Raw genomic sequence first — 22,760 nt, forward strand, 5'->3', positions numbered from 1 at the left:
GTATTTCAGACAAAGGTCCAGATGTCAAGTTTCTATAAATTACAGTGGGGCTGCAGTTCTAACTAATGACCAGCTCAACACAGGCTTCCATGTGCACATTGCCTTACTAGTGCAGAGAATGGAACTGAGGTCTTTGAACTTTGACTTTTGCAGGTCTTTGAACCTGAACAAAGGAATTGGGATGCAAGAGATAAGTCCTGTTAATATAGACAATAGCTGTGATGTGTTCAGTCTTTGAAAGTTCCCAATACATGGCACTCCCAGAAAAATACACAAGAAGTTTTAACTGAAGTAATTCTGAATTTCAAATCCTTTAAAAATCATTATTGGTTTGGATTGAAAATTTTGACTTTAAATCTTTCTAGAAAATAATTTTTCTTTATGATCTTGACATAGGAATATATTTATCTTTAAAGACACTTAGTTTGCATAGAGACCATAAGGGAACAACAAGAAAAGAGAAGGTTTATACTCACTAACAACGTTGGCTTGTCCAGTGAAGATGGTGTACTGCAGCTCGTAAGAGACCACACTGAACTCGTCATCTGACGTCCAGTGCACAGTAATGGTGTCATAGGAGGCTGTACAGAGCTCTTCTCGAATGGTGGGTGGGTTGGGAGCTGTCAGATACAACACAGGAGGCACAATCAGTGAAGTATTTCCCCTCTCCCCTGAGATTAGAGGATGTAGTTGATGTATGAGACTGGAGAGACATCATCCAACAGACTTTCAACGACTTTTCACTAATTCCAGCACTAATTTTGGTTATCAATTAACTGTTAGGAAGGAATTCTTAATAACAACATAACCACCTAGGAACTCTAGATTTTGAAAATATTCTGTTTTGAAGTAGCTTTAGCTTCAGATGCCACAGAACAAGAGATGTATCAGATGGATACAATAGCAAGTTACTTTTTCTAAGATTGTTCTGATCATTTCACCAAACTCATCAAAATTTCATTGATGCATTTCAAGAGGGAGGGTCAAAACTCTTCACTGTTGACATGAAAGCAGTGTTTGCCCAGCCTATCTTACCAGAGATTGCCATAAGTGGTAATGTGGGGATGCATCCTTCCTGGCCTCCCTTTAGGCTGCACTATGATCTGTCATTCATTAGCAACAGGTATTTAAAATATATAATTCTGGAGAAGCTCCCAACACTCATACTTTCATGCTCAATTTTTTCCTCTCTCCATTTTTATTGATCTCCTAGCTATCCTTTCTAAAATAGATACATATAATTTCTGCTGGTTATAAAACTCACGTTTTCCAGCATTAAAAAAGAGTTCTTATCATAACATAATGACTGTATAAATATTACAAATAGTCACCCAGGAGGCGTCTGCCTCTCTTTTTTTTTCTAATCAGCATGCAGGATCTTTGTGTAGCAAGATATACAGTCTTTTTCCATATTAACACATGAGTTTGTTTTAAAGACCTATATAAAGAAGTGAAACTTGAAGCAAATTACTGGGGCCTAAATTTTCTTGTTTGCAATCTTTAAAAACCAAACACCTAAATAACAAAGAAATTAGTCTGTCTTTGAAAGACTGAGGGATCTTCCTGCATTCTTGTCTCAGTGGGAGCTTCATTCCAAATCACCTTCCCTGCAACCCACACCATGAAAAGAAAAATCACAAACCCTTGTGCTTTAATAGTGTTTCTCCCAGCTGTCACAGAGTGAAGAAGGAGGGCACTCAAGCTGAAACAACCAAACTATGTCTGTATTAGAGGAAAAGGAAGGCAACTATGAATGTTTGTGGTTTTGTTTTGGAGTTTTTTTCCTGTCAGCTCTTTAACCTCTGATAACCACAAATAATAGCCTCAAAAAAACTTCCTTTGAAGGAATTCCACCTTTACTTTTGCAAGATCTTATTTTTATGAAACATCTATTTTTTTTTCCATAAAGAATTTTATAGATCATGTCTCTGGCTTACTGATGTATGTTCCCAAGGATTAAAGAGCAGACGGGTTCCCAAGCAGCCTCTTTTAACCAAGGGACTTCAGGAAAAGTTCAAATGTGTTTCATTATATGACCGTGATTTGTAATGCTCTAAATATTGAATCACAGAAGCATACCAATGCTTTTTTTAAGCTTGTCAGAGAAACCCTTGTGACAGAAGGGTATTAAAGAAAAGAAATACAAATAAACTCAAATAAGAACAGCTATCTGTGAGAATAATATAATCAAAATATGGGGGAAAAAAGGACCACAGTTTTCTGAAAAGATTAATGGTAATATCAGCTATGTTCTAACAATGTACCCTGTAGAACAATTACTGGAGGTTTTAAATTTTATTCCTGGCTGGGGCTTCATTTCAATATTTTGTCTGTCCTTCAAAGGCCAAAAAAATTGGAACAAGTGTTAATAACAAATATACAAGTAGATCCATTTTTATTTGTCTGACAATGATCAACTAAAGTTTTCTTGTCATCTCCTGCACCTAACAGCAGAATATTTTACTTGAGAAATGTACATATTTCAACACAGAAAATAAATATTAATTTATGGAAAGCAAAAATTACTGAAGGTTTCATTAACTGTAAACTGCATTTCAATAACACCTAAGCATCTTCAAATTCTTTGAAAATGGCATCCTAAGTTTGCTCTTTGTATCCACACCTGGCATTATAGCTGGAAATCTACAGGCCTTAATGTAATGAGAATGTCTGAAAGAGATTCGACCTAAGAAATACATATTTTCCCTGGTTCTTGTGATTAACCCACACTCACTTGAGATTATACTGCATGAATTCAGCTCTTTGGCAACGTTCATTCCATAAACCACTCAGAAGAAAACAAATACACCTGCTTCTCCTACAGAAAGTCAGGCAACTCTTCAGATGCTTTGTTATGATAAAATAATGTAGCAGCCCGACTGCCAAATTCATCATTCTACATCTGATTTGGTTATTAAATTCACCAGTGTTGTTACAGAGCTCTGTGCCACAGGGTAACCTCCCCAAAAACTCCAGTGATCTCAAGGCTGCAACTTCCCCTTCCTGACTCGGGTGTGCTTCACCTCTGCTCCAAAGGGAAGCCCAGCATGTTTCCAGCACAGCAGTGGAAGACATAATGCACTTCCATAGAGGATCAGAGCAAATATCTGGGAGTGGTAATAACTGCTTTAGAAATTCAGACTTTCATTCACAAGGTTTTGTGGATCAATACTCTCTCAGAAGACAGAAAAATCATTGCTGAAGGCTGTTTTACTTCATTTTGACTCAAAACCGAGTAAACACACTTAAAAAGTCAGTAAGCACACCTAAAATGCCTGAAAGGCACAAATATTAGAAATGTAGTTTCTTAAATTTGCTCTTAGGAGTAACTGATCTCACGAGCACAGCCACTCCCTTTCAACCCATTTATTTTAATGCACCTTCCTTTCCATGCCATCAGCATGGCTTTTGCTCTGAAGTATGGCTCACAAGGTCTACACACCTGAGGGACAGTTTAGGCCTCCTCTCCCTGAATTCTAGCATTAATGCAGTGCCTCCTGGGTGCCTATTGAGATTCTGTCTAAATCCTCTCGGCATAAGGTCATAGAGATTGACTGCAACCACCTCAAATTCATTTCGTTTGCCCAGTTTCTCTCTCCCTGCTGACCTGTAGTGATTGACTTTTTAAGGATTCCTTATGGATTTTGATACTGAGTATCAAGATCTAAGAGAAGACCTAAGCAATCTGCTTGAATTAATGGTGCTAGAAATATCCATATTGCTGGTATGACCATGAAGGAGTTGCAGAAGCTGCTCTGAACCTCTCTTTTAGATATTCATTACTGATTCTATCTTGTATCATGACACTGGGCTGTATCAGCAAGGAGGAATTTGAAAGGCACAGTTATATCAGATGTGGATACAAATTTTATGTATTATTAACTTGTTATGTGTGAGGTAGTACTGAGGGCTTGGTCATACATACAAACCATCTTGACCTCGTCTTTGGGCAGGCCAGAACCAACAGAATGAGAAGAGATTACACCCAAACCATGAGACTGAGCATTGTCAGGAATTGGTCTTTGATCTTTCAGTGCTGAAAGAGTTAAGCAGTAAGACAGGTTGTGAAGAGTTTCCAGAACAAAGTTGTTTCTGTGTGAAAAAATTGCTGGCATATGCTAGGCAATACAGATTTCTTTGTGCAGTCGTAGGTGAAGTGATGGATGAAGAAAATTTATCATTGCTTCAGATGGAATTTCTGAAGTAGGGCAAATTGCAAGGTCAAAGAATGGATGTTCCTGCAATTGATTTCAAAGTATTAAGACACAAACCAAGCATTTTTGATTCACAATGGACAAAAAGTCCTTAAAACAGTAATATTGTGCAGAGAGTTTGCAATTCATGTGTATTGCATGGATCTAGCTAGATACATGTTTAAAAAAAATGGTTTCCAGATGAAGATCTTGAGCAACTGTTAAGATAAGAATGCTTTCAAAAGACATTGAGGCTATATATACAGAGAATAGAACAGTCAGATGAAGATTAAAAGTATTCTTTTAATATATTGAGCTTGATATCTCAATGTCTGGCTGGCAACTTTTAGAAAGATATCAGCGATTTTATACAGATAGCAGAAGATTTGGACAGATATCTACGTAAATCATAAGCACAGACTAGTTAAATTTATTTCTTCAGTAAAGAAATAGCTAGGAAGAAAGAAAGATAGGGTTAGGGAGACAGAGGATAAGAAGCTCTGACAAATATTATACTGGGAAGAACCAAAGGAGAAAAAAATCTCCAGGAGACAGCCAAGATCAATTGTTTCGAAAGCAACTGACAGCAGAGATAATGAAGCTGGAATTTACGTTTTGACATTTTGTTAAGAAGCAGCACAGATGATAGTCATAAGGTAGACTTCACTTAATTCACAGCATAGATCTATGACTAGGATGTACAAATGGTCTTTGTTTTACTTAACTGTGGAACGTGATAAAAGTAAAGCCTAATTCACTCTGTCACAAAGTGTTCATTTTACGATCTATGAAAATTCCATGCACCAATCTGAAAGGAGTAATATAAATCTTTCTCTGGAGTTTCTGGACAACAGTAGATAATAATCAAATGCGTTTTACTCTTGGATTATATATACATACTCTTGGGATTATATATATATATATATATATATATATATATATATATATATATATATATACCTATATCTCATGTATACCTATATACATATATTTACATAAAAGTATTTTAACAGTCTGCATAGGTTGTATTTTATGCTCAGATAATTTGGACATGTGCTTTACATTCTGCCACTGCAGCCATATGATATTTATTAATGTGAAGAAAAGCCAGTTAGAACTGTTTTTCACTGAGCATCAAGGGCAAGGATAAAAATGGTTTGTTAGGAAAAAACTAGCTAAAATGCATTATATATATGCAAGTTTCCTTAGACTGCCTTGTGAGCAATTTTTTAGGACTATGGATGAGTTAGGAAAAAGGCAGAGAAGGAGCTATGTAAATGACACAGTCATCATGATGGATCACAGAAGACGCCCTTGCAGCAACTTCATTTTGATATAGATATAACCTTTGTCTTTTGCAGCGTGCAGCAATTAGGTTGATAGTATTGACATATGATGTACAAAGAGGAGAAGACCTGAGGGATGCAGGAACAGACTGCTAGACAGAATTCACCTCATATAACTTCACAGATCTAAACCACAGCTATCTGCATTTGAATATCTATCCTCTGTTTGGAGACAACTGGGAGAAATAGGAAACTCGGGAATGAAGTCAACTGCCTTGATATGTGTGCCTCAAAATGAGATCGTTGTTTCTCTTCTCTGACGTAAAGGAAAATGAGATTGATTATTTTACAGGTAGATTGCTAGGCTAGAGTAAATCAGCCAGCTTTTCGTTTTAATCCTTCCTTTAATTTCCTTGGATTTTTATAAATTTGGGGTGAAGGCTCAGCATGACAGCAAAATTCCTGCAGATATGGAGAGAAGCAGACACCATAACGTTTCACTGAGACTGTATAAGAAGATAAAATTACTCTTACTACATTATTGTTGTGTTTTATTTACTTGAATAGGTGTTAGACACTGATTGTATTCATCTGTCACACAGTGACAAAGAAATTTCTTTGCAGATCTAATTTCTCCTTTAGATATGGCAAGAAGCCCACAGCTTCATCAGGCAGGAGTGCTGCTGCCCTGTGCTTGCACCCATCTTGTGCTTCCCAGTATTAATCTATTCACTATTTATAGAATCACAGAATAGGAGAATACTTTGGTTTGGGAGGAACCTTTAAAAGTCATCTGGCCCAATCTCCAGACAGTGAGCAGGGACAGGTTTGCTCAGAGTTCTGTGCAGCTTGACCTTGAATGTTTCCAGGGATGGGCCTATACAACTTCTCTGGGAATGTCTCATCATCTTTATTTTAAAGATTTTTTTCCTTATATGTAGTCTGAACTTACCGTCATTTGGTTTAGACCCATTACCCCTTGTCCTTTCTCAACAGAATCTAGTAAAATGTTTTAAGTGTTGAAAGACCACAATGAGGTCTCCTTGGAGCCCTCTCTTCTGCAGGCTGAACAACCCTAGCTTTCTCAGCCTTTCTTCTGGAGAAAAGTCAGCAGTCAAGTCCTCTGCTTGGAAAAGTTAGTGGTTGGCAGTGAGGAGACTGCACCCTCACATTCTCCTGAACTAACACAAGTATATCCTCAGAAAACTGGGACATGTGAATGCACCCAGGAAGTGTTTTCCAATGCTTTTCTATTAGTGCTTTGTGTCTTTCATGGCAAATTCTTGCTTCTAACAGCAGATGCTTAAAGATTCTGCAAAATAAAAACCTACCACATCTCTTCTGTTTTCAATTGAGCTGGAATGAATTGTTCTAATTCTGGCACTGAAATCAAAACACTCTAAATTACAGTAATTTGTTTCTCTTTGTGAGTCATTGTACACTCTGAGACTGCACATTACTCAGACTTTCAGTAAGGGTCTAATCCTGTGGGTTTTCTCAGGCCAAAGATCTCAGTTAGACGAGGTGGGGCTCTGCTGTGTGGAGAACCCACCCCACAGCCTGGCTCAGAGCACACCCCACACTCTCTAGCTCCAGACACAGCCAGATCCTCCAGGTCTGTGATGGGGGAAATACACAGTGCCACCAACATGAGAAAACATCTTTCACTGCTGAGCCTGTGATGTTGATTGCTTGAACGGCTTCTGGTTGCTCATGGGAACTCTGCCAAGCAACAATCTGCTGCAGCGAGGAGGCAGCCCCAAGGGAGAGGGCAACACCTGGAGCATCCATCTCCTGGGAAACAGGGTTTAGTCCCTGCTCTCCCTCTCCCGACTGCTCCAGGCTGAGCTCCAGCTGTTCTTTCACTTCACTCTGCTGCAGTGGCTTTTAACCATTTCTCAATCCTGCTTCCTTACACTCTGGTAGTGAAGAATGCAAGGAGACCAGTTAGGAAATGCAACCCAGCTGTTTGAAGTACCTAATGCTTCCTGGGGTGTTCTGGGACTGCTCAAGGTAATATATTCAGGATTAAGAGGGAGAGTTATTTGGTTTATGTAGCAAGGTTTTGGAAGTGGATGGCTGCAAGGGTTATCTCTTCCAGAAAAGATCAGGAGTTGACTCAGTATCAGACACAGACATACACCTAAGATACACCTGCCACTATCCAAAGCTGAGCCCATCACTGGTGCTGATAGTTCCTCTGTGACAGAGTTTTAAAGAAAGAGTAAGAAAGGCTGTGCAGCAGTGGGGGAATATGATAGAAACAGCCCTGCAGATGTCAAGATTGGTGATGAAGGAAGGGGAAGAGGTGCTGCAGGTGCTGGAGCAGAAATTGCCCTGCAGCCTGCAGTGCAGACTGTGGTGATGCAGGCTGTTTCCCTGTAGCCCACAGAAGACCACAGTGAAGCAGATACCCACCTGCAGCCGTGCACAACCCACACTAGAGCAGGTTGATATGCCCTGGAGGAAGCTGCAGCCTGCAGAGAGGACCACATAGGAGAGAGGTTTCTCACAGGAATTATGGCCCATGGGGGAATCACACTGGAGCAGTCCACTCCTGAAGGACTCATCTGGCAGAAAGAACCCACTCTGGAGCAGCTGTTGGAGAACAGCACCCTGTTGGAAAGGCCCATGTTGGAGAAGTTCATGAAGAGCTGCATTCCATGGGAGAAAGCCCATGCCAGAATAGGGGAAAGGCATCAGGAAGGAGTGGCAGAGGTTATGTGTGATAAACTGACCACAGCCTTCATTCCTCACCCCCATGCTCTTTGTGGGGAGCGGATAGAAGAGCTGGGAGAGAAGCTGAGCCCAAGAAGGATGGAGTAGGGGAAATTTTTTTTTAGATTTATTTTTATTTTTCAGTGTCCTACTTTTACAATTAATTTGCAATAAATTAAATTAATCTTCCCCTAGTTGAATCTGTTTTGCCTGTAGCAGTAATTCTTGAGTGATCTCCTTGTCCTTATCTCAACCCATGAGGTTTTCATCTTATTTTCTCCCCTTACTGAGGAGATGGAGTAAGAGTGGCTGGGTGAGCACCTGGCAATCAGCCAAATTTGCAATGACAGAGAGAACTGAAGAAAATGCTATCAGTACTATTTTGTGAGGAATATATAAAAGTAACACCTCAAGAAAAGAAAAAAGAGTACCTGTAAGGTAATCAAGGCATTCCAACAATTTCTTCTCCCTGGTAAAATCAAGTGCGAAAGTATCAAAAGTATCATTGAGGTTAATTTCAGGAATTAGAACCTGGGAGGATGCAGTTGCCATGGAAACCCTGTAACGAAAAGAAAAATGTCTTTTAGCACGCGAGACACAATGACTTTCATATCAAGGTGGATCAATGTGGTTGTTACAGCTTCTCAAAAAGCTTGATAAAAACTTATCAAGTTTTAACTTACTTTATATGGTTTAAGTTAGGAACTTCTGCCACTTTTATTCTTGACAGCAAGATCTCCAATATTTTATTTTTTTTTAACTGAGCTTAGGTCTATCATGCAATGTCAGATAAGATTTTAACAAAATATTGGCCAAGCAACAATATCCCTTGAATTCTTTTTTTTTAATCACCCATTGAACCAAAGAAGAAGGAGCATTATAATTAGCTGTGTTTTAAACAATCCTGACAGATGCTGCATCTCTCCCAGCCCTTGTTTTCCCAAGCATTTTCTTCCTCCAGGCATGCCTTGGCACTGCTGTCCCAATGGCTTGGTGCAGTCCCCACACCTCCTCAGCTGCTCACCACAGCATGCTGCTGTTAACTTCAAAAGGCACAGGAGGGAGATAAAACAAATAGATGTCAGCATGGTTTATTTTAGAAGGCTTTTCCCTGCAAAGCATGTGTGCATACTTACATTTCCTCCAAAACTGAAAAGTTTCCTCACCTACCTTGTCTCAGGAGCTACATTCACATTTTCTCTGTCTAGATGTACTGATATAAAGAGATGGGCTTTCACAAGAAAAATCAGGAAGCATTTTTCAGACCCTTCAGCCTGGTTTCTCAAAATGCATATTTCAAGAGAATTGGGTGCTGGATGTGTTTATAGAAAGTTTGACTGGTTTCAGGAGAGATAACTAAACCTTATGCTATACAACAGAAATTGGGCAAATGTTTCAGTCTGGAGGTAAACAGACAACTATGCATGCAACCTAGGTCTGTTATCTGTCATTCATGGCACATCTGATCAAAATATTTGATTGCTTCAATTTAAAGTTTTCCCAAGTTATTCATTTTCTGTAGACAGGACTGAAATGACTCCAGGACAAATGTTTACTAAGGACTATTTTTCCATATATTTCTTGTGTAGTATTTTAAGAAAATACAATAATGAAAGTCAAAACCAGAGCTGTACATCTCATTGTCTTCAGCATAGTTTTCAAAAGCTGAGCTGAGGTGGTTTCCTGGTCAATATTCTTGTTATACAGTTTTCAGCATTTTTTCCTTTGCAGCTCTGGATGTAGAACTTAAAGCAGATCCTAGGACAGATTTTTTTTTTTACTGCTTTTGGGGATACGCAAAAGTTGTTCTATATTTACATGTGTTACAGTCAGTTTTTGGTTAGATCAACAATTCAAATTTCAGACACCATGTCACCATATTAGGTTCAGAGGATTGAATTTCGTCCTCTAATTCTGCCTACTGTTCACACTGCAAACACTGACGCTGATTGGAAAGGATTTTTCTAGGATAAATGCATTTCACCCACTGTAAATAATGCACAACTTAATTATCAGAGTGTATGTAATGACTTTGCTTGTGCAAAGTCAAACCTGTTGTGTTTATAACAGAAAATATTTTACTGTGATTATTTTGAAATGTGTGGATGAAGAAATGCCATGAGCATGATTTCAGGAGACTGCTTTAGCTGCTGGAGCTCAGAGCCCTGGTGAGGCTGTTACATGAGTAGTGTAAAAGCAAACAAAACATTGCTCACCACAGGAGAACTAAGAGAGTTACTTGTGAGGAATAATTTATTAATTCTATTTAGCCTCTTTTTCTATTTGCAATTTGTCTGCAAGCACTTGGTGGTTTTTTTACCCTTGGTTTTATTCACTGCTTGGAATGATTCTCTGATTTTCAGGGTGTTCACAGCCATCTCGTTACAGACAGCAATGTATGATAGCCAAGAATTAATTTTGCTTGGGCACATATGTCAGCTTGTCTCATTTCTGCTCTCCCAGTGTCTCTCCTGTCTCTCTTGTGATTGTATTTATGATGCAACTGTTCATGCTTACAAATTCAAAGTGGAGCTTCTCTGAATATTCTGTGGCAGTCAATTAGAAAGTCCTATGTCTCCACAAGTTTCTACCCTGTTGCTGGTTCTGCTGAATGCTGAAAAAAAGGACAGACCCCCACCTTCAGCTTTTGATATTCCTAGCTTTACTACTGGCTTCAACTGAGATGCCACAATGTTGCTTAGTGACAGAATATAAACCATGGTCTGAGAGACAACATATAACCCACTGCCATGCCTGGCCTTGCCTTTTTCAACTGATTTTCAATTCTCTGAATCTGTAATGGGCAACTCAGTGTTGCTGGCTTATTTAAAAATTGACAATTAGCTTTGATGAAAACGAATGCAGCACACAGTAAGTCTTTCACAGTAAGTTAAAGACTTAAAAATATATATGTAATAGGAGCAGGGAATTTCATGTTTTGGATTTGGGGGAAATTGGCTGGAAAATGTGAAGATATAATGTGAACCCAGAAGTAAAAAAAATAACTATTAAAAAATAGCTATTTAAAATTTTAAAAAGAGCATACTTTTGGTGTCTTTCTTTGTTGTCCATATTCTCCTTTCTTAAAATGTTTAATTTTTTAATTTTTTTTTCTGATTCTAAAAGCTGATATCCAGCAGAATATTTTTTCATCCGAAAATCCTGCTGAAACTCAATGGGTTTGTTTTAGCATTCACAGCATTGCACTGAAAAGCAAACCAGATTTTCTGATAGCATGGTCCTTGTCTTTGGGATCCTTGATATAACTGGCATGCTGAAGAGGAGCCAAGATCCTGAAAGGAAAAGAAATTCCCTGCACACAGGGACTCAACCCAAAAACCGCTGTAACTTCCAAACCCCCTGGACTGGTGAATCTCAGTGTCTTCAAGATGCATGGTGTAGGTTCACAAAGTTACACATTTCATTATTCTGTAGTTTGCTATTTTGTGAAGAATATGAATCCATTAAGATCAATCCCAGTTTCTTCTAAGGAATGTACTTACTGCCTGATTTCTTTCTCAATCTCAGAATTTCTCATGAAGCAGGAATTTCAACCATAAACCCTTTTTTAAAGTGTGTTTATCATCAGACATCTGCTTGGCAACCACTCTAAGTCTTTCACTTGTGCATCCTGTTGTTGTAACTCCTAATTTGCATCCTTTTTTGACTGCTCCTCTTCTCAAAGGAATGTTTTGATTTAGCATTACAGTAAGGTTCTTCCCACCCTCGTATAGAACAAGGTAGCATTTTGGGGGAATATGTCAACTACCCTCCTGCCTTTGACCATGGCTCTGATGTGACAAGACAATACAGCAACTATGACACCCCAGCTGCCGTAAAGTGAGGCTTTTCTTTTTATTGAGAGGAACGTCTCCTTTACCTTTCAGTGATATTTTTAGCTGTCTGCAGGAAGCGAGCATGATCATTCTCCTTCAGTGACTGCTCAGCCTGAGAGATGAGGGATGTCGAGCGCTCAATGCACTGCTTGCAGTTCGCAATCTGCTGAGCCAGTTTTCTCAGCCTCACCACCTTGAGAGGAAACACAGGAAAGCAGTCATGTCTCTAAGGTAACAAATCATGACTGGGTTTGCAATTCACAGGCAAAGCTGGGCAAAGGAGGAGTTAAGGTGAATGGCTTTGGCGACAAGCTTTGTGGTGAACTCCATCTAGCCATGTAACATTTTTAAAAAGGACAGGCAGAGCCTTTCTGCATGAATATTTTCCACATGGAAAACAACAAGGGAGAGCCAAAACAAGCACAGCTGGCCTTTTTTCCAGCAGAAGGAACGTCATTTCCTGGTAATTTCTGCTTACATGATAACTAAGGTCTATTTAGATAACCATTTCCCTGAAATTCTGAGATCCGTGTTAAAGGCTACTTATAGATTAACTCCTTTTTCCTATTACTTAGGTGAGCTTCATAAAAAGAAAAAAACCTGAAAATAAAAGTTAACAGAAAAAGACTGTTCAATTCTGTTAATAATACTTACCTGACCCCATTATGTGCTTTAGGAAAAATAGGGTGTTTTCTTGTTGGATATTTTTAACTGCACAAAAGCATAGTAGTGCTGGAGAGCTGATTATTATTACTGCAAACATATGTGCTGGAGATAAACACAGTAGATGTGACTGTAATCATTAGCTGAAAGGTTAGGGAAGGGCACAGTCCTCCATTTAAAGACAATGTTGGCTAACAAAACTTTCAGGAACTACAATAGTTCCTGAAAGGTTTGGGAGTCCTTCCCTTTGTTATCACATCAGGATCATAGTTTGAACAGGAGTAAGAAATAGGAAGGAAATTAAATAATTCTGGAGTTTAGAAAAGCACATTAAGACCCAGTTACATGCAAAATGAGGAAACTAACAACCAAGTGGGTTGGCAGAAATGTCCACATTTATAATGAAGATAACATTCCCAATCTCAAGAATTAGGGCACAAGCTATGAAATTGCTGATTTGACTTTCAGATATATTTGCATCCTAAGCAGTGATGAGGGTATCTGAGTCCAGCTATCTGACAATAAAAACAAGTAGGAAAATAAACATTTTTGGAAAACTTTCCAAAAAAGATACTGGCCAAATTATTTGGGTCACATTATATTTGTATCTCTTTAAAGATAGAAACAGCAAAGAGAAGAAAATGCTGGGAATACACAGATTTTGGTAAGCTAATGATTTAATCAGCTTTTAGGACGAACTAATGACACAATGTTTCCTATAACTGTGCATTTGCAGAGACTACAATTCAGTCTGCACCAGCCTGACCAGGGACAGGTTCACTGCAGTGTTAAGAAGTTCGTCTCTCTATTTAGTAATTAATTAACAAGCAGTGAACTGGAATAAATGTTAACTTCTGAGTTTTCTGCAGTAGAAGGCATGCCATGATTTGTGATGTCTATATATGAACTACATTTTTCACTTGATTGATTCTTTGTTATATCTTCAAGAAGATGAAGATGATAAATTGAAAAAGGCAGAGTCTCATCTCACTCAGTCCCCACCCACTTCTGCAATGGTAGGAATGACATCTGCCCTAGGATTATTTTACCTAGTTGATATTTGTTTTTTTCCTGTTTCATGTTCTGTGGGATTTTGTAGGGTTTGGGTGACAGGTGAGATTAAGTATGGAGCTGCTCAGGGTGTTCAGACTTGTGTAACTGAACCTGCAGCCTTGCAGGCACAGCTAGAAATTAGTATGTGTTTCCAGCTCTGTAGCCACACCTACAGTCCTAAAGAGAAATCTGTCATGCTCTACCTTCCAGGAACATAGCCATAGGCCCTCTAAAAGCAAGATGCATTGGGCAGAGCTTCCTGTGGCTTTTCACACGGGTCTCTTGAGACCTTGAAATCTTTCAACATATACCGTATTTGAGTGAAAGCATTCCAGACCTTGACTGGAACTCCACTGATGTAACTTTCAGCTCAAAAAAATTAGAACAAAGAATGGGGACAGATTCTGATAACAGCTCTATTCAATTAAATTTGGAGTCAATTGTATTACAAATCTTCCATGCTAATGGAAATTAGATTACATTTTTGCAAGCCACAGAGTTTTTAAAAGCAATGTGATGTGTATGTTGCACGAATCCAAGTGATTGGTAAGTTTTCTACTTCATTGGCAGCACATCTGGTCTCTCTGCATAGAGAAAAAGAGTTGAAACTAAAATGAAGGCCATCTATTTCATTTGAAGAGAATTATATTTTGTTAACAGCATAAGGAAATTCAGTTTTTTTCACACAGGGTACAGGATCTGTGGTTTCAAACGTGTTTAAGTTAGCCCTTGCCTGCAGGCTTTTCATTTCAAGTTAATTGGAATATCTTGACAGCCACATGAACCATTTAACCTGCTCTTGACTTTGTTCCTTTCCTGAGCTTTTCCCACACAAGAAGAATATCTGACTTAGTTAGTTTAGGAGTTAAACAGTAAACACCTTGTACCTAGAAAACAAAAACATTAATTCAACTCTAATGCATTTCTGAGTTAACAGTTAGCTAGCAAAATACGTTGAAACTTGAGTATCGGAGATTTTTCCTGCTCAGTGTGTTTGTTACTAATAATCATGGAACTTTGGGAATTAGAAATGTGCATCTAATTAAATTTCTTGTACACTTTTTAATATCTTTTTTTGTAAATAAGTTTAGACCCCATATTCTCATGAATGACAATGACTGGAACAAAATTTTTATGTGAGAGTATTTGAATAAAAAGTTAAAGTACCTAGGAAAAAAGAAAAAGATAGTTCTGAGACATGATTCCATATGCTGTGGCATTTTATGAAAGTTAACACTTCTGGGGAAATACTGTCAGGCACCTAACAGAGTGAAGGAAACATTAACTGGACATAATTTGTCATTTACCAATCATGACACCATTTCTGGTTTTATCCTTAAAATCCATAATGACCTGTAGTAAGAGAAGTACCAAATAAACAGTTGAGATCTAGCATACTAATCTTCAAGGATTTCATTCCTCTTTACATGAAAGTATCAGTCAGTAGCCAAGGACTACATAAGGACCTTTACAAATTTTTACCAATAATAGCTGTAGTAAAAAAAGCTGCAATCAAAAGAAAACAGTGTTGACCTATTTGTGATCTAAAGAAGAAAAGCTTTTACCTTTCCTTCTTTGATTTTGGTTCCAATTATTTGCCGTCTTTGCTGGATTATTTCAATGAGTTGGTCACATTCTTCCATCAGCTTGGTTTCTTGGCGGGATGCATTTACCTACGAAGCAAAACCTTATGATTAGCAAAACCTTTTTTTTTTTTTTTTTTTTTTTTTTTTTTGACATTTTCCTTAAATATTTGGTTTGGCTTTTTTTTTTTCTCTTCTCCTTTCTGTGTATAATCTGTATTATTTTCAGTCTCCCTCTTTCGGATTTTGCAAAGTAATGAATTGAGTCTCAATGTTCTGTTTGCAGGTGGCAAGACTTGCAAATAGATAATCAGGTATTTCTGACTCAGGTGAGAAAAGCCTGGTTTGGGGAGTATTGAGTGGTGTCAGCTCTAACACAGGTCTCTTTGGGAGGTGCTTCACACATGACAGTTTGCAGCCATATGAAGCAGTGCAGTGACCACCAGCGTGCTAAGGGCACGAGTACTGGACCAGAGGGTCCATCTGGTGCAGTAACCCCTCTCACTGCTGCCAGTGCCAGCATCTGATAGTAAACAATGCTGGGAGGAAAGAAGTCCCAACGAGGATGATGACTCCCATGAATGCCTTCTCATCCTCCAACCATTTGTAGCTCGTTCTTCTTGAACCAGACACAATTTATACATCATTACTAAAATTCAGAAGATTTAAATTATTTGGATTTATTTAGTCTCTCCTTCAAATCCTGGAAACCTTAGGAATCTGCATCATTCTACAGAAATGAGCACCTCAGCTTAATTCACAGTGAACTGAACAACTGCCTCCTTTTAGTAGGATTTGAACCTATCTCCTTCCAGCTGCTTGTAATAATCCTAAGTCCTTTTACTGGAAAAGACAGTGAACAACTGATACCATATATATCCACATATTGGTTCCTGAAAGATTCAAGTTATCAAAGACCCAAGTGACAATACCAAGACGTGTGTTGGCTGTCTTAATTATTCCTGCTTTGCCTCAGCAATGAATCAGATAAAAAATAGTGTGCTCATGTAGTTTTCTACAGTATAAATATATGAGGAAATGAATTTTTTTTTAGTGCAAAACCCCTCACAAACATTAGATTTCTGTAGAAAATGCTGACTTTTGTTAAAAAAAAAAAAAGAAGAAAACTTGTAATAGAAAAGTTTGGGTTCTCAAATGAATATGTTCTGTTTCTGAAGGAGATTTTTTCAGTGCAAAGTCAACGTTCTATACAATCAGAAAAAAGTACTTCCCCTCCAGCAGTTTCATGCTTAGCTTACATATATGTGTAAAGAGTCAGAAAAAAAGGTAAAAAATTTTAATCATGTCTAGAATAAAAAAAAGAGAAAATATTTATTTCAGAGCTCTGTTTCCATTTGCACTTTGCTAAAAGAGGTCAAGCAGGTAAAGCAGCTTTCAGTCCTGGCTAATTGCCTCCATAGCCATGTCACCTTTTCCACTGGGATAGTAAGAGTCAGTGGTGAATAACAACAGGGAATACTTTCAGGTCACAAGTATATTGCACCCCTTGGTTGTTTTTTCAGTCCGATGAGCCAAGTGATTCTGCATCAGTATTCTTTTCTTTCCTTCCAACAATGTGTTTAAACATGCATTTACCTGTAAGCACATTATGGAGCTTATTAAACTTAAGCAAATGTTTATGTATCGAAATTTGGACCAGAACCAATTTTACAAATAACTTTGTTATGTGAAATACACAGCATTTCCTCCAGGCAAAGAGAGGACTTGTTCATAAAGATCTGCTTTCATCAAGGTTTTGGATTATCTCTCTCAAACCTTCATAAAATTAAAGTTTGTTTGCACATTTTAGAGGTTCAATTATTAATTAAGACATCAAGATTATAAAGAGTGAATACATTTGTTTCTGGAAGGGGTCAGACGTAGCTGCAAGTGCTGGTGAAGTTGTCGACGGTATTCCTAGGATGCTGTTTTAGGTGCCCATGGTTCTCCTTATATTTGCTGTTTGCTCTGCCTGGCTTCTCACCATGGTCCATGAGGAGGAGACAGCAGGAAACAGCCCACCCAAAGCCTCTAGCAATGCCACTGTCTCTCCACTGATAGCTCAGGTAACCCAGAGAAGTTTGTCAATCTGTGCTGTCCCTCCAATTCCCTCTGTTCCTGTCGTCCCACCACCTCAGCTGCATCATGCATCTTACTTTGGCATGAAACTGCAGCTCTGCTTTCTACAAGCTGCACCATGCACCAGTTTCCCAGCCCTGATTTCAGTTTCACTCCAGGGTTGAAATTCCACTGAAGAGCAGGGAATCCTACACAGGCTCAGCCCGGGGCAGTGATCACATCCACTGCATGTGGGCACAGCTCCTGTGTCAATACAAGGTCGGCTCATGCCACAGCCAGCTTCAGCACTTAATTACAGTAACGCTTTTGGCAATTACGGTAATAATTCACAGGATTTTTGAGTAGCTTCCACTCAAAGTGTTACTTCTAGCACCACTTACATCACCAATTCGCTTTGTCAAGAAGACCTAATTAATTTTTGGGATAACTGTCATGAAACATAAAGTTACAGGAAGGTTAAGTCAACATTGTTTCATTTAATACTCTGGTTGATTTGAATAATAATGTATTAATTGGATCTTAACCTAAAAACTCTAGACTAAGAAAAATAAAATGCTGGGAAAAAAATATCTGGATTTCTTAACGCACTGACTGCAGACCTTTTCTTTGAAATCTGAAATCTGCACTCTTTTATAAACTCCATTTGAAGACATTTCCAACTTTATAGCTTGGACAAGCTTATTAAAAATGAAAATAATATTCCAAAATTATATTATACATCTGAGCTTTGTATGAAAAAAATCCTCAACATTTATTCTGGGAGTTTTTCTCAAGCTGAAAAAACTCCTTAATCATATTTTTAGCCCCCAAAGCCTCTGGGTCAATAATAACTTTATAATTGAGCACATGCCTAATTTTAAGTGCACTTCATTAGCTGTGGCCCTAAAGGGACTATTTGTGAGATTACCATTAAATATTATTTACTTGTATGTTCCTGAGGAGTCATACGTCAGACTAAAGAGCCACAGGCATGGATCAGGGCTCCAGCACTGTACAGGTGCTACAAAAATACCAGAATGAGGCTTTTCCTTCTGCTTGAGTCCTTTGACAAACAGCAACCTTGACAATAAGTTCCAGCTGGGTTGGCCAAGGAATGTGAGTTCTGTCTGGTGAAAATATTTGAGGTTTTACATTCTACATTTTTTCCACATTAAAAAAGAAGCCCTCTTTCCAAGGAGTTTGTTAAAAGAGACTGAGAGCTGCCTTATAAAGTCTGGTGACTGTGTCACACACTTTGTCAAAGTCTCCAAATCATAGAGAGAGCTGGCAATGAAGGTTGATTCCTTAATCTGAGAATTTTCTTAATCTTTTGTCTGAAAGTTTATGCTAGACTTGTGGACATTTTTCTATGAAAATTTTCACTACCATTAATACACTTAGCTTTGGCATCAACCAGTTCCTTGAACATCTGTGTCCAGAAATACTTTGAACCTAAAGGTTTCTGTTTCATTGGTATCATTTTTATAAACTTCTTTTCCATGACAGTTTTGAAACTGACTAGGAAGCCTTATGATTTAGCAAGAACTATGACATCTACAAAGAAGAATAAGGACAGATTCTAGTTCTCCTGCTTTTGTGGGGAATTTATTCCCATTTCTGTGACACACACACCCAAACACCCCCCTCAAATAGTTTACTGAAAAAACCCAACAACCTTACAAATTCCACGTTTCTTTCCAGGTTTTCCAGACATATGGATAGGGACTGTTGCCCTTTGCCTCAGGAAGGAGGTGTAGTTAAAAAAAAAAAGAAAAATGAGGGTTCCTCAGATGTCTGTCAGGGAGCTGGAAACAACAAGCCCTCCCAACCCAAAGGGGAGAGCAGGCCAGCTGTTCCCAGCTCCACAAGCTGAGAACTGATTTGGAAAGTGTTCTGCTCTCTGTAGAGGCTTCCTAGGCTTTCATCTTCAGAGACCTGAGTTAAATTGCAGCTTAGCTCATAAGAAAATGAATGTGGTGGTTTCAAAGTCCCCAGCAGATGTTTGGGAAAGCACAAAACTACAGAATGGCTGGAGATTCGAGGTTACAGTGGAGCTTCTATGGTTAATTCAAAGGCAAAGAGAATCAGAGGTCTGGAATCACACCCAGGAAAACTTCCTCAACTAATTTACTGAAGCAAAGGATTATTTTAGTGTCTCAGAAGAATGTTCCTTGCAATACCAAAACTCTTCCTCTGAGATTCCTTATAGGTGAGGCAATTCTCGCCACAAATGGAAAGTCTTCATGTATCTTTTTGGCAAACAATCTCTAAATGACAAGCAAAATAAAGCATCTTAAATTAGAGGGGGGTCTGATTTTTTAAGGTTATGCGCTCTGTGATACATTCATCAAAACCAGAGAAATTTTTATTTACTAGCCATCTGTTGGTTATACAAAATGGAAGAAAGTGGGTTGTAGAAAGAGCTTGATCTTTGGAAATTGAGGTACGAATTTGAGTTTCAGCTTCATGATTTAAAAATGGTTTCAATTCCTTAAAAAAAATTCTTTGCAGATGTGGCTGTACAGGTAAAGAAGAGGTATGACTTTTTCTTTATGTATTTGAGTTGATAGTTACAGAATGACTATATACTATGGCTATAGAATGGCTATATACTCACAACAATTACTGTATACTCAAAAGATGACAAGAATATCAGAAAAGTAAATTTAATTATTCTACTCAAAATCCGTTACATCATTGCCACATATTTTACTTTAGATTTCAGACTGAATTTCTTCTTACACCAAACCCAGAAACTGAGATTTTAAAAAACCTTACTTTTTCAACATATAATGGCTGATATCTATTTGCTCTAGGAAACTTTCTTCATTGTCATGTATATGTGGAACACATTTTCTTGGATTAGGGTCCCTCTGTCTCTCCTCTAAAGAGAGAGGCCTGTTTATTTTACTCCATGTTGTAAAGTGAGTAACTTTTCTTCATAGATCCACAGTACACTGAAGTATTATTTTAATGCCATCCATATGTAATTTATTCATTTAATGGAAATACAAAAGATAATCATTAACACCCATTTGTGAAAAAATTTCTTCCCTTTCTTTTTATGACCATGAGAATCATGGCTTCAAACTTCCTTTATTTCATATCCCTGTTTGATATTATGGGTTGTTCAGTTTAGTCTTCTACAGAGCAAAAGCAAAACTTTTAGAAAATAATTTTTTCAGGTTTTCCCTAGTCTAAGCATAAATTTGATTTTATCTGTGATGACAAACAATGCCTTTGGAAATATGTGATATTAACCAGCTTGCCATCTGAATGGATCTTTTACAATATTTTTACTTTGAAATGGTGCAAAAAAAAAAAGGAGGAAAAAAGAAATAGAAAATGGTCCTCTTCCATTTCAAGCGTGCCAGAGGCTTTGTTTTTGTTTGCATTCCACATCTATCTCTGACCAGGAGACCTGTGTTTAGAGGCAGTCTCAGAGCAGGTTAAACAAAGGTCAGTGCAGAAATATGCCATCTTACTCTGGCTACGTAGGAATTTTGTGAATGAGGGATCAATTAGGCTGGGATAGCTAAACCACTTTGGGTCCGGCAGATAAGACTATCTGCCCCAATCTTGACTGAAAGTAAACCTTCCTTAGAAGATTGAAGTACTCATTTTACTTACTAAAATATTGTTTTAAAGTTTTTTGTCCCACTGTGCTTTGAAGTACATTGTTGAGAAACTAGCCAGCAAGACACCTAGAACTCCTCTAGTGACATTTACAATCTCATCCTAAAACAAAAAACCCCAGAATTTCATGGGGAAAAAAAATTATAGCAATCTCATTATTTTCACTCTTTTTTTTTACACTTTATGTTAGACCTCTCTTTAAACCTAAATAATGAAAACACTTTTAAATTGAACAATATTTAATTATTTATTGTTTTTACTTTGTTTTTCCTGCTAACATTAAGCCTTTGTTCCATATTGAGCAAAATATTCCACTTCATGTGTTTCACTTAGGGTAGAAAAACAAAAACTATCAAATAATCACTGAAGTTCAAAGGACTGTCCATCCTTTCATGATGTTGAAACCAGTGCACTTGTAAACAATAGCTCAATACTTTAAACTGTCATCCAGGATCCAGGGTCTTTAGCCTAGTGTTTAACATGCTCACAAGAGGACCAGTGCCTTTGGTCTCCCTGCTGCTCTAGTTGCTCTTTAGCTGTTTATGTTAGCCAGAATAAGAAGGAATTAGAGAGCCTTTTGTTCCCATAACGATAAACGACTCAGAGATAGAAGGTTCCATAAATTGACAATATTTTGTCTGACAAGTTACAGTCTCTGATAGCAGGCACAAAATATTACCTGCTGCATTAATTAATCAGTGGTTAATAGTGAACTTGCAAGAATATCAGTCTATCAAAAATCTCAACATCTGGATATGAGAGAGAGTGGTGGAGCAAATCAGAACTGGCTACCTTAGCAGGCAGTGGCAAGCTCTGCTATTAGTTTATATACAATCTGTGTGACCTCTTACCATAACTATGACTCCAATTTACAGAAGGTACAAAACTGTTGTAGGTGCAATAACATATTCCAGCACTTGCTTAATCTGTACATAAATTGTATGCATAAATGCTGCAGTTCCATATTTGTATAGGAGCAATTATACATTTAATTAGTAATTTTTGAAAACTATTTAATAGTTCTTTAGGGAAGTAGTATTTGACTACTAGGCTACAGCTTACTAGGCATGCAACTTAGCACATCCTTGAATGAATATTCTATATCACCATATGCCATTCAGCATGTTTTGTCAGCTTTTTTTTCTGAAGTTTCTCTTTTCAGATACTACATAAATTAAAGACTCTGACTAAAGCTTACCTGAGATTTCTGTTGTTAAATCAGCTTTTATGAGAGTGGAATTAAAAGTAGAATGAAAGTAATTAGAAATCAGAATAGATCATGCCACATATTTAATCAAAATAATATTAATAGAGAAAGAGTCTCTTGTACCTTCTCTCATTTAGAAACTGACTTAGAAAAAAAAGGTGCTGTAAACTCCATCTTATGGTGTATGCATGCCATCAGGTTTGCTATTAGTATCTTACTGAGAGTGAGAACTCCTGATTTCCTTCAACTCATGTTTTTCTATCTCTTTCAGAAATCAAAAAATATGCTTTACTTTTAGCACTTAAATATAGCAAATAATTATAGCTGATGAACAAGCATCTTCACAAAAATGGAAGATAGTGGGGCAGAGAGAAAAGCAAATTTCTGTGGTGTTCCTTTCCGAGTCATCTGCGAAGTTATCACACATATTCCACAGTGATGGTAAACACTTGTCTAACCCATTGCTTCTTTCCTAGAAAAAAACACTCCCCAGCAAAGTAGATTCCTTATCCCAAAGACTTGTATGA

At 37.8% G+C, this 22,760-nt stretch overlaps 1 protein-coding gene across 10 annotated transcripts in view; it reads right to left on the reverse strand.

Moving 5' to 3' along the window:
* The window catches only part of MID1 (midline 1), a 180,415-nt gene that overhangs the window by 24,230 nt on the left and 133,425 nt on the right, over nucleotides 1-22,760 (reverse strand). For all 10 annotated transcript variants that reach the window (XM_088160192.1, XM_014882422.2, XM_088160193.1 and 7 more), the window contains 4 exons: nucleotides 15,315-15,422; nucleotides 12,078-12,226; nucleotides 8,629-8,756; nucleotides 477-620 (listed from right to left, as the gene is read on the reverse strand). In XM_088160192.1, the coding sequence (XP_088016318.1) occupies nucleotides 477-620; nucleotides 8,629-8,756; nucleotides 12,078-12,226; nucleotides 15,315-15,422 (529 nt within the window). The remainder of the gene's footprint in view (nucleotides 1-476; nucleotides 621-8,628; nucleotides 8,757-12,077; nucleotides 12,227-15,314; nucleotides 15,423-22,760) is intronic.

Source organism: Sturnus vulgaris, chromosome 2, assembly GCF_052056855.1.
Source record: "Sturnus vulgaris isolate bStuVul1 chromosome 2, bStuVul1.hap1, whole genome shotgun sequence".
Taxonomy (NCBI): domain Eukaryota; kingdom Metazoa; phylum Chordata; class Aves; order Passeriformes; family Sturnidae; genus Sturnus; species Sturnus vulgaris.